Source organism: Panthera leo, chromosome F2 (genome assembly GCF_018350215.1).
Source record: "Panthera leo isolate Ple1 chromosome F2, P.leo_Ple1_pat1.1, whole genome shotgun sequence".
Classification (NCBI taxonomy): domain Eukaryota; kingdom Metazoa; phylum Chordata; class Mammalia; order Carnivora; family Felidae; genus Panthera; species Panthera leo.
The window spans coordinates 28,908,574-28,921,882 of NC_056695.1; the positions used below are offsets into that span (position 1 = coordinate 28,908,574).

The 13,309-nt window shown below is 42.5% G+C and overlaps 1 protein-coding gene and 1 long non-coding RNA gene across 3 annotated transcripts in view; both read right to left on the bottom strand.

Annotated features, from left to right (window-relative positions):
* TPD52 (tumor protein D52) overlaps positions 1-7,215 on the bottom strand; it is a 108,432-nt gene extending 101,217 nt beyond the window's left edge. The window contains exon 1 of one of the 2 annotated variants that reach the window (XM_042923448.1): positions 7,006-7,215. In XM_042923448.1, coding sequence (XP_042779382.1) covers positions 7,006-7,024 — 19 coding nt within the window. In that variant the 5' untranslated portion in view covers positions 7,025-7,215. Of the gene's footprint in view, positions 1-4,421; positions 4,612-7,005 lie in introns of those variants that run through there. The other variant, XM_042923447.1, reaches the window with a different exon arrangement.
* A 1,235-nt stretch (positions 7,216-8,450) lies between these two features.
* LOC122210666 overlaps positions 8,451-13,309 on the bottom strand; it is a 237,897-nt gene continuing 233,038 nt past the window's right edge. Inside the window, exon 7 of the long non-coding RNA XR_006198162.1 lies at positions 8,451-8,612. This is a non-coding gene — a long non-coding RNA (uncharacterized LOC122210666). The remainder of the gene's footprint in view (positions 8,613-13,309) is intronic.

A 13,309-nucleotide genomic window follows, 5' to 3' on the forward strand; every position in this document is an offset into this window, starting at 1 on the left:
CTGCTGGTTCAGTCAGTGGAGCATGTGACTCTTGATCAGGGTCATGAGTTCGAGCCCCATGTTGGGCATGGGGGCCTACTTAAAAAAAAAGAAAGAAAGGAAAAGAAAAGAAAAGAAAAGAAAAGAAAAGAAAAGAAAAGAAAAGAAAGAAAAGATAAAAGAAAAATAGAATAATCAGGAAAGACCAGTCCTTCCAGATATTTCTGCATAGTATGAAGGTACAATAACTTAGTTTAGTTGCTGGGAATGAACAAAAATGTAAAAAAGAAAAGAATACAGGAATTTAGTATATGACAACAGTATTATTTCACATCAGTAAAGGAAAGATCCATTATTCAGCGACTGGTATAGGGTACCTGAGCAGCCAATGGGGGTATGATGGGGTTAAGATTCATATCTCACACTTTTTGTCAAAATAAGCTTCAGATGGATGAAAGATTTAAATGTAAAAAAAAATACGCCACCTGGGTGGCTCAGTCGGTTAAGCGACAGACAGATTTTGGCTCAGGTCATGATCTCGCAGTTTGTGGGTTTGAGCCCTACATCGGACTCCACATTGACAGTGCAGAGCCCGCTTGGGATTCTCTCTCTCCCCCTCTCTCTGCCCCTCTCCCACTCATTCTCTCTCTCTCTCTCTCTCTCTCTCTCTCTGTCTCTCTCTCTCTGTCTCTCTCTGTCTCTAAATTAACTTGTAAAAAATGTAAAAAAAATAAAACCATAAAAACAGAAACTCAAAGTAAGGAAGGCATTTCTAGGAATGATTCAAAAGCTATAAGCTAAAAATTAAAACAGCCATCAATTAGTATTTCTCCTTGGGAAAAAATCACTATCAAGTCAAAAGAGTAAAGACAAGGGGCGCCTGGGTGGCTCAGTCGGTTAAGCGTCTGACTTCGGCTCAGGTCATGATCTTACAGCTCGTGAGTTCGAGCCCCAGGTTGGGCTCTGTGCTGACAGTTCAGAGTCTGGAGCCTGCTTCTGCTTCTGTGTCTCCCTCTCTCTCTGCCCCTAACCCACTCACATTCTGTCTCTGTCTCTCTCAAAATTAAATAAACATTTAAAAAAAATTTTTTTTAAAAAAAGAGTAAAGACCAACTAGGAAAAAAATACATTAGCAATTCATATTGTGGACAGAGGGCCGCATTCTGCAAATGGAAGAAACAAAAGACAACACAACAGAAAATTTGGCAACGTATAGGATCTGACATTTCACAGAAAAGGAAATCTAAATCTTAAACTTACCAAAAGAAGTACAACCACCTTTGTATTAAGAAAAATATATAATAAAAAAAAATAAAAATATATAATAAAACCTATGCCAAGAAACCTCTGTTCCGTGTAAGATCAGCGAAGATGAGAAAGTGTGACAACACCCACGCCGAACGGTGGAGGGAAGCGGATGCCCACATGCCTTCCACCGAGCAGGATTCAGCACCATCCGAACTGAACAGTCACATTCTTCTAAGAATTCTTCCTACAGACAAACTGGCACATTTATCAAATGACTTGCATGCAAATTTATTTGCTGCAGATTTGTTTAATAGCAAAGTATCAGGGAAAACCTAAATGGCCATCGACAGGGAACAAGCCAAATATCACCTATTCCGCCATGGAACATGGCACATCTACAAATAGCTATTAAAAATGAAGGAGCTCTATATAACGTTATGTTGAATAATCTCTAGAACATATACTGTATTTAAGTGGAGGAAGTCAGGTGCTAAAACAATTTGTATGCTACCATTTATATAATATATCCACACACACACATATATTTAAATATAAGTGTATGTATACCTACATGCATAGAATCTGTCTGGATGGACAGAGAAGAAACTGGTAAAATGGTGGCATTGCTACCCAAGGGAAGTAGCTTGGGAGACAGGAACAAGAGGAAGATTTACATTTTGCAACCTTTTAGTCATTTGAATTTTGATCAAATGCTTTAATTACCTGGTTACACTAGTCACAATTTTGGAGAAGTACATTTTTTAGATATATTGAGTTTTTATAAAAGGAGTTATAAAATGAAATGTTCAGGACCGCCTGGGTGGCTCAGTCGGTTGAGCATCCAACTTCAGCTCAGGTCATGATCTCAAGGTTCGCCGGGCTCTGTGCCGACAGCTCAGAGCCTGGAGCCTGCTTTGCATTCTGTGTCTCCCTCTCCCTCTGTCTCTCCCTTGTTCCTGCTCACTTGCTCTCTCTCTCTCAAAAATAAACATTAAAAAAAATGAACTATTCACAGCTACCTAAGAGTATTTTTAAATTATTATTATTTTTTAAGCTTATTTATTTTGAGAGAGAGAGGGTGCATGCGTGGCAGACGGGCATAGAGTGAGGGAGAGAGAGAGAATCCCAAGTAGGCTTCAAACTATCAGTGTGGAGCCTGACACGGGGCTTGAACCCACAAACCATGAAATCATGACCTGAGCCAAAATCAACAGTCAGACACTTAACTGACTAAGCCACCCAGGTACCACAAATTTAAACGTTTTTTTTTTTAACTTCCACTAAACACTGAGTCATTTGATCCCTTGGATATTTTTCTCATAAACATACATTGCTACGATTATGGTTTCTGTATACCTGGTACCCACCTGGTTCAAATAAAATTTGGGAGAGTCTCAGAAGAGGGATTTTACAACAGTCGACAATTAAAGCAGAAATAATGAGCCCCAAAGGAAACTAAAATAATCTTAGCCTACAACAAAAGGATCAGTAACACATAAATTCAGGGGATTTTGCTGTTCTTTCTGGTTTCGAACTATGAGTATATTTGTTTTTATTGTGTGCATAGACTATTCTGTTTTGAGATCTTGCTAAAAGATCACAACCCCTCCTACCACTCAGCTTTTGCCCTAGAGACCCGGCAGTCTGCTGCATAAAAATAAATGCAGGAAGTGAATTGGAGCTAACAAATCAGCTGATGACATTAGCACCATATGGAAAGCAAGACTGGACCAAAGAAACACAGAACTGGGGGGGGTCAAACCCTGAGATTTGTGACCAGACCCTTGATATTGTTACCCATTCATCTACATTTGTTTTACTTTAAAATCAGTGACGTTCTGGGGCGCCTGGGTGGCTCAGTCGGTTAAGCCTCCGACTTCGGCTCAGGTCATGATCTCCCAGTTCATGAGTTCGGGCCCCAGGTTGGGCTCTGTGCTGACAGCTCAGAGCCTGGAGCCTGCTTCGGATTCTGTCTTCCTCTCTCTCTGCCCCTCTCCTGCTCACGCTCTGTCTCTCTCTGTCTCTCCATAATAAATAAATAAATGTTTAAAAAAAACCTTTTTTAAATAAAAACAAAATACAATAAATGACATTTCACTGTTCTATTATTTCTAAGGCATAATTATAATGCTGAAATTACAGTGACATATCATTGGGTCACTTTTCTTGTAGTGTTCTCCTCTCCCAGGTTTTTGGCCCCAACAACCTTCCCTCACTCCCTGAAACAAAAGTTTTGGGTGGGCTTGTGTGTGTGTGAATTCAAACACAGATAAAATGCACTACTGGCTAGGTCCCTGCCGCTTCAACAGAATAGTGCTAAACTACAGGTTATTACTACCATAAGGGAGTATTCAAGTATAAATATTTATTCAGCACTATAAAAAGTAGTCAGGAGGTTTTTTTTACACAATGCATGCTCTAGTTAGCATGCCATGCCGCACTTTCAAAGTGGGAACTACCACACACATTAAATGTGCTATGCTGGGCTTAATGTGTAAAGAAACTCTTGAGAGGCACTATGCAGTTTAAGGTATGTTTCAAATCGATTAATGTGGACTGGGCTCTCAATATAAGCAGAATATTGTGTTCAAAATCTGGGCACAGGAGAAGATGGGGAAAATATTAGAATCTGAGCCAGGTACTGAGGCGTATTAGAATACATCATATAAAACACAAGAAAAACCGTTCTAAAACTTTAAAGTTCTGCTAAATATAAAAAGCAGCAAAGGATAAATTTTGACAACTTCCTATAAGGAAGGTCTAAGGAGACATTTTCTTTTTTTTTTTTTTTAATTTTTTTTTTCACAGATCTTATTATTTTTTTTTAATGTTTATTTATTTTTGAGAGAGACAGAGACAGAATGCGAGTGGGTTAGGGGCAGAGAGAGAGGGAGACACAGAAGCAGAAGCAGGCTCTAGGCTCTGAGCTGTCAGCACAGAGCCCGACACGGGGCTCGAACTCACGAGCTGTGAGATCATGACCCGAGCCGAAGTCGGACGCTCAACCGACTAAGCCACCCAGGCGCCCCTAAGGAGACATTTTCAATAGAGAAATGCAGTGAAGACAAGACATAGGGCATTTAATTTTCCATCTAGAGTCGGACAGACAAACGTGACAAACTCCAGGCATACTAAAAAGTTAAACGAATTCTAAAATGTTCTTATTTGGCTTTAAATACTTTATGAAAACTCACAATTCAAGAGACAATCACAGGGTTTCATAAACTGTATGTCAGCCACCACTGTTCCGTAGTGAACATGCAGGTTTACAAACCCAGGCTCCTCCTCTTTAAGTCGCCTCCTCAGAAGTCTCCCTACAGATTCAATGAAGATGGAGCGATCCACTCCGCTCGTTCAAAACCTTGCATGTACATCCACCCTCCAAGTCCAACACAGACTCACCACCAACTTTCTCCGCCTAACCGCAGAGTTCTGCTCCTTTAAAATACTGAGGGAAATACCAGGAGTTAGGAGTAAGTGGGTAGCAAGAGAGGACGGCAGAGGCTCCAACAGCTGGAAGGCACTCTTGGTCACTTTTCCTTTCCATCCTAGGCAGTCACCAAACACTTCTGAGCATCTACTTTGTGCCACGGGAACATAAAGATGAAAATACAAAAGAGACAGGAAGATGGAAATGTAAGGACAGGCCACGTGGCTGCAACACAGCAAAACTGAGTGAGCCACCTGACCTTCCCAAGGCAAGTGACTCATCTTTCATACTAAGCTGAGCCTCCAGACTCCTCACTTTAAGAGGATGGATTTCCTTTGCCCTCGAGGAATAACAATTAAAAACAAGAACTAACATGACCCACCGAAGAAAACATCTTAAAGTTAGAAACAGAAAAACTCCTCTTATAAGCCAAAGAATTTACAAAATAGGTCTTAGACATACACACACAAAACTGGTCCCACAAAAACCACACTAAGTGCATCAGTACAAAGGTACTAATGACTGTGATTCTCACCAGCCAAACTAAAATACCAAATCTAGTAAAATTAGTCACTCCATTCACCTAAGTCAAATACAGCTACTTAATCTAGTTTGACGAGTACCAAACACAGCTCTTCTAAAAACACCATTATGTTAAATATGACAATGTAAGGCATACACAAATATGCATGTTCATATGTTTGACACCCCCAACGTCCTCTTTAAAAGACAGAATAATGCTGACTTACATGGTGGCTCCTGGCCTTCTCCTAACAATACATTTAAGACCTGAGACCAGCTTTCTGACTCAAACATTTAAATACCTATCATGTTCAAACACCAACGTTACCCAACCATGGATAAAGATGAATGAAGTACATGCTTCTAACCTCAATAAGTTTAAAATCCAGACAACATGTGTGCATAGAGATATATACGTATTTAATATATATTATGTATTGTACATTATACATACATATCTATTACATGTTGCACATAACTTTATAGTATAAGCACTCATACGCTAAGTGTGAGATCAATTTGACGAGTGTGGAGAAAGGAAAGGTTGGAAGGTTCCAAAGAGTCCTACAACTTATCAAAAGTAAAATACAAAACAGTATATATGGAATACGGTTTTATTTGCATAAAAAGTATGCATAAAGATAAATACAAAGAGTAATAAACAAAAAAGAAAAAAACGAAAACTATTGTGTCTGAACTCAAAATGTGAGTAATTCCTATCCCTACTTCCTAAAATTTACGTTAACATTGTTACCTTTTTTGGGTTAGCACTTATGTATCTTTTAAAAAGTGAGCCACGCATCTGTATTACAGTTACTGGGTTATTATCACAAAGATGAAGCGATATATAAACATTTAGTATTTAAATCTTAAAACCATGCCTCCCTATTTACATCTCGCTTAAACAATGATTCCACTGGAGACAATTTCACTTGAGATAGTTTTCAGAAACAAGTGCATCCAAAGCGATAGTAACAAGACTATAGGGTCTTATCTTGATGAGTAAAAGAAGACCTTTACTACGGAAAGCTCCCTTCCCCCCGCGCCGCGCCAATAACCCCATAAACAACACACCACAATTTGGGGACACCTCGCATGTGACGTATCTACGTCCAAAACCATCGCCATAGGATCAAACGCCACCAAAAATCCTAACCACGTAACTACAAGACGGCAGAAAGTCTCAACGCTGGGGGAGTCGGGATGGGGGGAGGAGTCATGTTCCCATCCTGAGCAGCGAAACCACCCACTGTCGTTGGATCCTCAGTTTCCACCAGTTACAAACAAGATCTAGCTGTACAGTACTCCCTTCGCGCTGCCTTCTACCCAAAGCGCATCACCGTCGGCAGCCCTGGCTCCGTGAGCCTGGTGCCAGCCACTTCGCCTCCACCCAGAACCTTCTTTCCCTCTCTCCCCACCTCCTTCTCTGTCTCTCTGTCTCTGTCTCTCTCTGTCTCTCTGTCTCTGTCTCTCTCTGTCTCTCTGTCTCTGTCTCTCTCTGTCTGTCTCTCTGTCTCTGTCTCTGTCTCTCTCGCTCTCACACACACACACACACACACACACACACACACACAGCCGCGCGCGCCCGTGCGCGCGCGACCCCAACAGCCCGCTCCGCCCGCCGGAGCCGCTCCCTGCGGCTCGGCCACACCAGGATGTCAGACCCCGATCAGGGAGATGCAACTTGAAGAAGGCTCGGCTCCCGCTCCGGCGCCGGCCGGGGACACTGTGCACCTGCTCCGGCGCCGGGCCGCGCGCAGCCCAGCGCCGCGCCCGACCCCGCGCCTGCCCGGGAGACGCCGCGCCGGCGGTGCCCGCGCCCTCACCTTGCTCGCCACGGTCCATGTCTCCCGCCCACCGCCTCGAGTCCTCTGCGCCTCCGCCGACTGCAGCCCGTCGCGCTCGGATCGCACGCCCGCCCGCCGCGCCGCACCGCGCCGCGCTCCTCCTCGCCTCCGCCGCGACTCCCGCGAAGTCCCCTCCCCCGGAGGCGTCGGCGCGGCGGCGCCGCCCGCCCTCGGCGGGGAGCGCTTTCCCGGGGCGTCACCCAACCACCTGACCCGGCCGACCTGTGCGCTCGGCCACGTCGGCGCGGCGGGCGGCGCCGGGGCGAGGAGGGCTGGGCCGGCCGGTTCGCTCGGGTAGGAACTCGGCTGCCAGGGGGAAGAGCGGGGTGGCGCGGAGGCGGAATCCACCATGGAGGCTGCGTGGAGACCGCTCGCGAACCCGGCTGGCATTGGCGTCCCACCCTCAAGTTATTTATAATATCAAAAGTTTCCCCAGGCATTGAAGATGCCCTTTCTCTGCCTTCCCGAGCACCTGCTCTTGTGTACTACTGAGTGGAGACACTGGAAGGTTATCAGAAATGCCAATGGCTCCTTTTCCCTCTGAGTCTTCATAGGCTCCTCTTGTCAAAACAATATCCTGTGACATCTTCAATAACTAGGTCCAAAACAGGCAAAGGGGGGTAAATTACAAAGAATCTCTCGAAACATTGTGTAGTCCTGTCTTTTCACAGACAGTGTTTTTCGGTAACAGATTAGGAAGGTTTTCACGTAATAAGGACTGTTTTGAGTGCAGAATTAAAGCCAACATTCTGAAATGAATTAAATTAACCAAAGGGCAGAATCATCAAAGGGGATCTTTTGAAAATGTATTTTGAGGTTTCATATTCACTGATCAACACAGTTTAAAGCGTTTGAAAATAATACTTTTATTATTACTGTAACAATACTTTTAATTATCAGCACTCTTTTTTTTTTTAAGTTTATTTATTTAGAGAGAGACAAAGGGCCTGAGTGGGAAAGAGGAAGAGAGAACCCCAAGCAGGCTCTGCAGTGTCAGCACAGAGCCCAATGCGGGCTCGAACTCACAAACTGTAGATCATGACCTGAGCCAAAGCAAGAGTCAGTCGCTCAACCCATTGAGCACCGATCAGCACTCTATTTTCAAAGTGTTTTTGCATTTACTCATTTTCCATGAAGTCATTTTGAATATATCCTTGTAAGGTGATACCTCATTTTCACAGACCATCTAGGTCTGTGAGAGAGGCAGCTTTCCCCTTGTGTTTTATACCCGGAGACTCTAGCTTGCCCGTCCTGTCTCGGCGTTATATAGTACTTCACATGCACTAGGCTTTTGTTAATATGCTTAAAAATTACCCGTAGGTACTTGAAGCAGCTCCACGTTTTCTATCTCTGCACCATCGCTCTGTACGTGAAGCGTAGCTCCTGCATCCCCAGCATCTTCTCCATGAAGTTCATTCTGTGTACCCGAGCAGGTGAGACTTCTCTTTGCTCTCTCCTCCTCCTGCTGCACTTGGCCTTCTCTCTGGTAGCACTCGCCCCGGCATTCGTCCCTCAAGCCAGCCTGCTACAGCCATAGCTTTGTGTGTTTCACAGCCCCACTAAGGTAGAACCTGGTGGTTTACACGCTAGAGAAGGTCAAAGATCATTTTGGTCATCTTTTCATTCTTTGAATTATACCATGCATTTAATAAACATGTTAAGTTTAGCTTTCAGGTTTAACATTTAAAACAAGGTATACTGTATATACTAACAATCTAGTGTTTGTCACAAAGAGGTACAATGCTAGGCCTTTTTTTTTTTTTTTTTTTTTTTTTTTTTTTTATGACTTTTGGGCTCCTGAGTGGCTCGGTCCATTAAACATCAGACTCTTGATTTTGGCTCAGGTCGTGATCTCATGATTGGTGAGATCTAGCCCCAAGTCTGCCTCTGTGCTGATGGCAGCATAGAGCCTGCTTGGGATTCTCTCTCTCCCTCTCTCTTTCTCTCTCTCTGCCTCTTCCTTGAGTGTACTCTCCCTCTCTCTCTCTCTCTCTCTCTCTAAATAAACCTAAAATAATTTTTACATGATTTTTAAAATTTAACAGCAAGGTAAATTTTGGCATTGGAAAAAGGTTCTTTAATGTGGTAAAGAATTGTTCACTGCCTGCTATTTACATCTATTGTAGAGAGATAAACATTTGGAGAGATAATCTCTCAACCTATAGACTAACTTGTGGACAAATAAATAGCACTTGAAAATAGTGTTGGTTGAAAATACTATTTACTCAATTTTTATCTATTTAACTTGCTATATGGTGATGACTTTAACTATATGTTGGAAGAAAAATAAATGCCTTCTTTTTTTTTTGAAGAATTTATATGCTTGTTCACATCTGGGACAGAGATGGGTAACAGCCAACCCAATATCCAGTTTTCCTATTTTCCTTCCTAAAAGAACCCAAATATTATTTGGGATAGCATGTGTCCAGCTGAAACACTGGCCACTTCAGGCTCCCTTGGGCTGGGCAGGGCTCTCTGACACATTAACGACCAATGAGATATGTGCAAAGCTTGCTAACTGGAATCTTCGAGAATTTTTTTAATTATTATTTTAGAGAGAGAGACTGCAAGCAGGGGAGGGGCAGAGAGAGTGAGAGAATCCCAAGCAGACTCCACTCTCAGCATGGAGCCCTAGGTGGGGGTCGATCCCATAAGCTGGGATCGTGACCTGAGCAGAAATTGGGAGTTGGAGGCTCAACCCACTGAACCACCCAGGCTCCCCAAGAAATCATTTTAAAAGAGGACAGACTTGGCAACGTTATTTTGCTCTTTACTCTCCCTCTTCCTGTGAGAAGGGCAGCAGCCATCTTGCAAGCATGAGGAAGAAAGCCACAAGCCAATGATGGCAGAATAGAAAGACAGAAAGAACCTGGGTCTTCAGTGGCATTGTGGAGCTTCTTACAGGAATAAAATAAACACCTGACTTTTTTAAGCCACTATAGTTGGGTTCCCGCTACATGGAGCCAAAAGAAACCCTAAGTGATACAACATGCCATTTAAAAACCGCCTGTCTGCCCTGTACCGATGTAGTTAGGTTCATGTAATCCTCAGCCTTACGCAAATATTAACTTCCTTTTCTCTATGAGGTTAAATAAGCACTGTTCATACCATAAACCGCCTCATACGTGATATTTCCACAGAAGCCTGCTTTTCTCTTGTGTTTTCTTTCTACTTAATTTTTTTTTCCTGACAAACAGAATCTGCACTTACAACTCACACTGTGACTTCTGATATAAACAGAACTTATGTTTTAGCACTCTGAGGAATCTCTGGAGAGTAGCTAGCACGTAAACAGAGCACCTGGGTGCATTTAGCTGAATCATCCCTTAAAAGGCTCACTCAGTACAGGAGAGAAACACTAGATTTCCTTTGTTGTGTTGTTGTTGTTAATGGTGACATGGATTTTTTTTTTTTAAGTTTCATTTCAAGGGGCGCCTGGGTGGCTCAGTCGGTTAAGTGTACGACTTGGGCTCAGGTCATCATCTCGTGGTCTGTAAACTCGAGCCCTGCATTGTGCTCTGTGCTCACAGCTCAGAGCCTGGAGCCTGTTTCCAGATTCTGTGTCTCCCTCTCTCTCTGCCCCTCCCCCGTGCTTGCTCTCTCTCACTCTTTCTCTCTCTCAAAAATAACATTAAAAACAAACAAAATAAACATTAACAAAAAAATAAATATTAAAAAATTTTTTTCAAATACCTATCCATTGGCGAAATTTATAGTTTCCCCAAAAGCAAATGAATTGAAGTAAATAAAAATATTGGAAAGGTTAGAAATAGAAGCTCTATATTACAAGTGGAAACTTCTACACTCTGCCCTCATTGTACCCATTCCCCCATCAGAGAGCAGAAAGCACACAAAATACGTGTATGGTCTGATGCTCTCTGCAGGCCCACTCTTCACATTTGTGGGGCCTGGGGCAAGGGTACAAATGGAGGCCCTGGCTTTCTCTTCTGACTCAGTCTTTTCACCTAGGGCTCTGTCCTAGATCCAAGCTTCTCTGTAGGAGTATCCTGGGTATATATCCCTTCTCTATCTACCCTTTCCCATCAGCTACCCCATGGTCATACTTCTGGACCAGGGTTGCACTCAAAAGGACCCTCTTGGGGAAAAGGTCAAAGACCCTGAACACATAGGTTCAGGTGGGAGATGTTGCAGCTGCAGGTACCCAGTGTATGGTCTATATAAAGGGGAGACAGGAATGGATGGGTATGTCCACTTGGCTCCAAGGACTCCTCACCCTCAGGTGAGGCACAGGTGAGCAGTCTCTAAAAGGGCCCAGTAAGGAGACTCCCCAGTAGCTTGTGTCTAGGGTTGCCAGATAAGATATGGGACACCCAGTTCAATTTGAATTTCAGGTAAACAACAGATCATTTCTAGTATAAGTATATCCCCTGCAATACTTAACAACATGCTTGTACTAAAAAAAAAAATATATATATATATACATGTATATATACATGTATATATACATATACGTGTATATATATATACATGTATATATATATACACGTATATGTATATATGTACATATATATACATATATATATATATATGTAGAGAGAGAGAGAGAGAGAAGGGAGAGAGTGTTATTTAGCTGAAATCCTTAATGGGGTCTCCTTTTATTTGCTAACTCTCTCAATCTAAAATGTTTCTAAGGGCAGTTCTGGCTCCCTGATTGGTCAAATAACTGAAGGCATATGATACCACAACTTTGAAAAAGTGATCATATTCCAGCAGAAAGACAAGACGCTTACTGCTTAAACTGTGCAGGCAAACTAGATACATAAGGTGAGGGTTAGGAAGCCCAAGAAATCAAAAACAAGTTTTGGAGAAATATTGATGTAATGTCTGGTGTTTAATATTTAATCACTTAAGAAAATATTATGACCAACTTGTATTCTCTCAGCTATGTAAAAGACTGACTGCGAGTATGAAATAAGTCTTCAAATGTGTAAAAATGGGTACTGGCAGGAAAGAGTACTTCACACTAATGGAAGACAGACATGTAAACCCCTGAATGTTAACAGGAAGTGATCTCACATTATTGATTTGGGCTATATTAAGAAAAGTCATAGACCACTTAATCTTCCTTGTATTTTTTTCAAGCCATTTTGAATTCTGTGTGTTTATCAAATTACATCATATGAGCTGGGTGGGGATGGGAGCCACTATCGTTTTCCTCCTGGACTCTCCACCATCAGTATTTGCAAATATTTTCATCTATTCTTTAGACGACTGTATGGTATAAATTGCATTAATTATATGTAGAGTCAATAACAAAGTGATTAACAACATTTATACATGTTTTTAACTGGCATTTGACTCAATGACTTGCAGGCCATTTCATCCCTGCAAGGATGGTTAGTTTTCCAGGGCACCAGTGTTCCTCTTCTAGAAATGGTAGAGGCTAGAATGGCAAGTGCCCAAGGTCAGGGCTGAGGAATCGAAGTCTGTGTCACTGTCACCAAAACACAACTGTGCAAGGCCAGACACAACTCAGAACACCTAAGCAGATTTAGCTGAACTCTCACTTAAAAGTAATCACTTAAAACCATCACCAGGCTCACTATTCAAATCTCCAAAATTAGGAGGCTCGTGTTGGGATAAATATGGCACATTGCACACATTCATTCATTTTAGAAATTTATTTTTTTGAGATATAATTCTCCTACCATAAAGTTCACCCTTTTAATATACACAAGTCAATGGTCTGAATGAACATTCATCTATTCTTATCCCCTCCCAGTGCTACTAAAATTACAATAAAAGGATAAGTCCACAAGGACGAAGAGAATTCGAGAGGCTACCTAATGATAATTGACCTCGCACATCTGAGGAAGCTGGTTGCTAAGCTAGTAGTGGGGAAAGCCAAGAAGAACCCAATTCTACTACAGAATTTCCAAACCCTCAGCACTGGGCACCAGGTATCTGTGGATACAGAAAGCGAGGTTCCAAACGGGAAGATTGGTTGAAAGTCTACCTAAGAAGGAATTTGTTTCAATTCCTTCCCCAGATCTGCACAGAAGACTGAGATGATTTCTTTTTTTTTTTTTTTTAATTTTTTTTAATGTATATTTATTTCTGAGACAGAGCATGAGTGGGGGGGGGGGGGTCAAAGAGAGAGGGAGACACAGAATCAGAAGCAGTCTCCAGGCTCTGAGCTGTCTGCACAGAGCCTGACGCGGGGCTCAAACCCACAAACTGCGAGATCATGACCTGAGCCAAAGTCGGTCACTCAACCGGCTGAGCCACCCAGGCGCCCCTGAGGTGATTTCTTTGGGAAAGA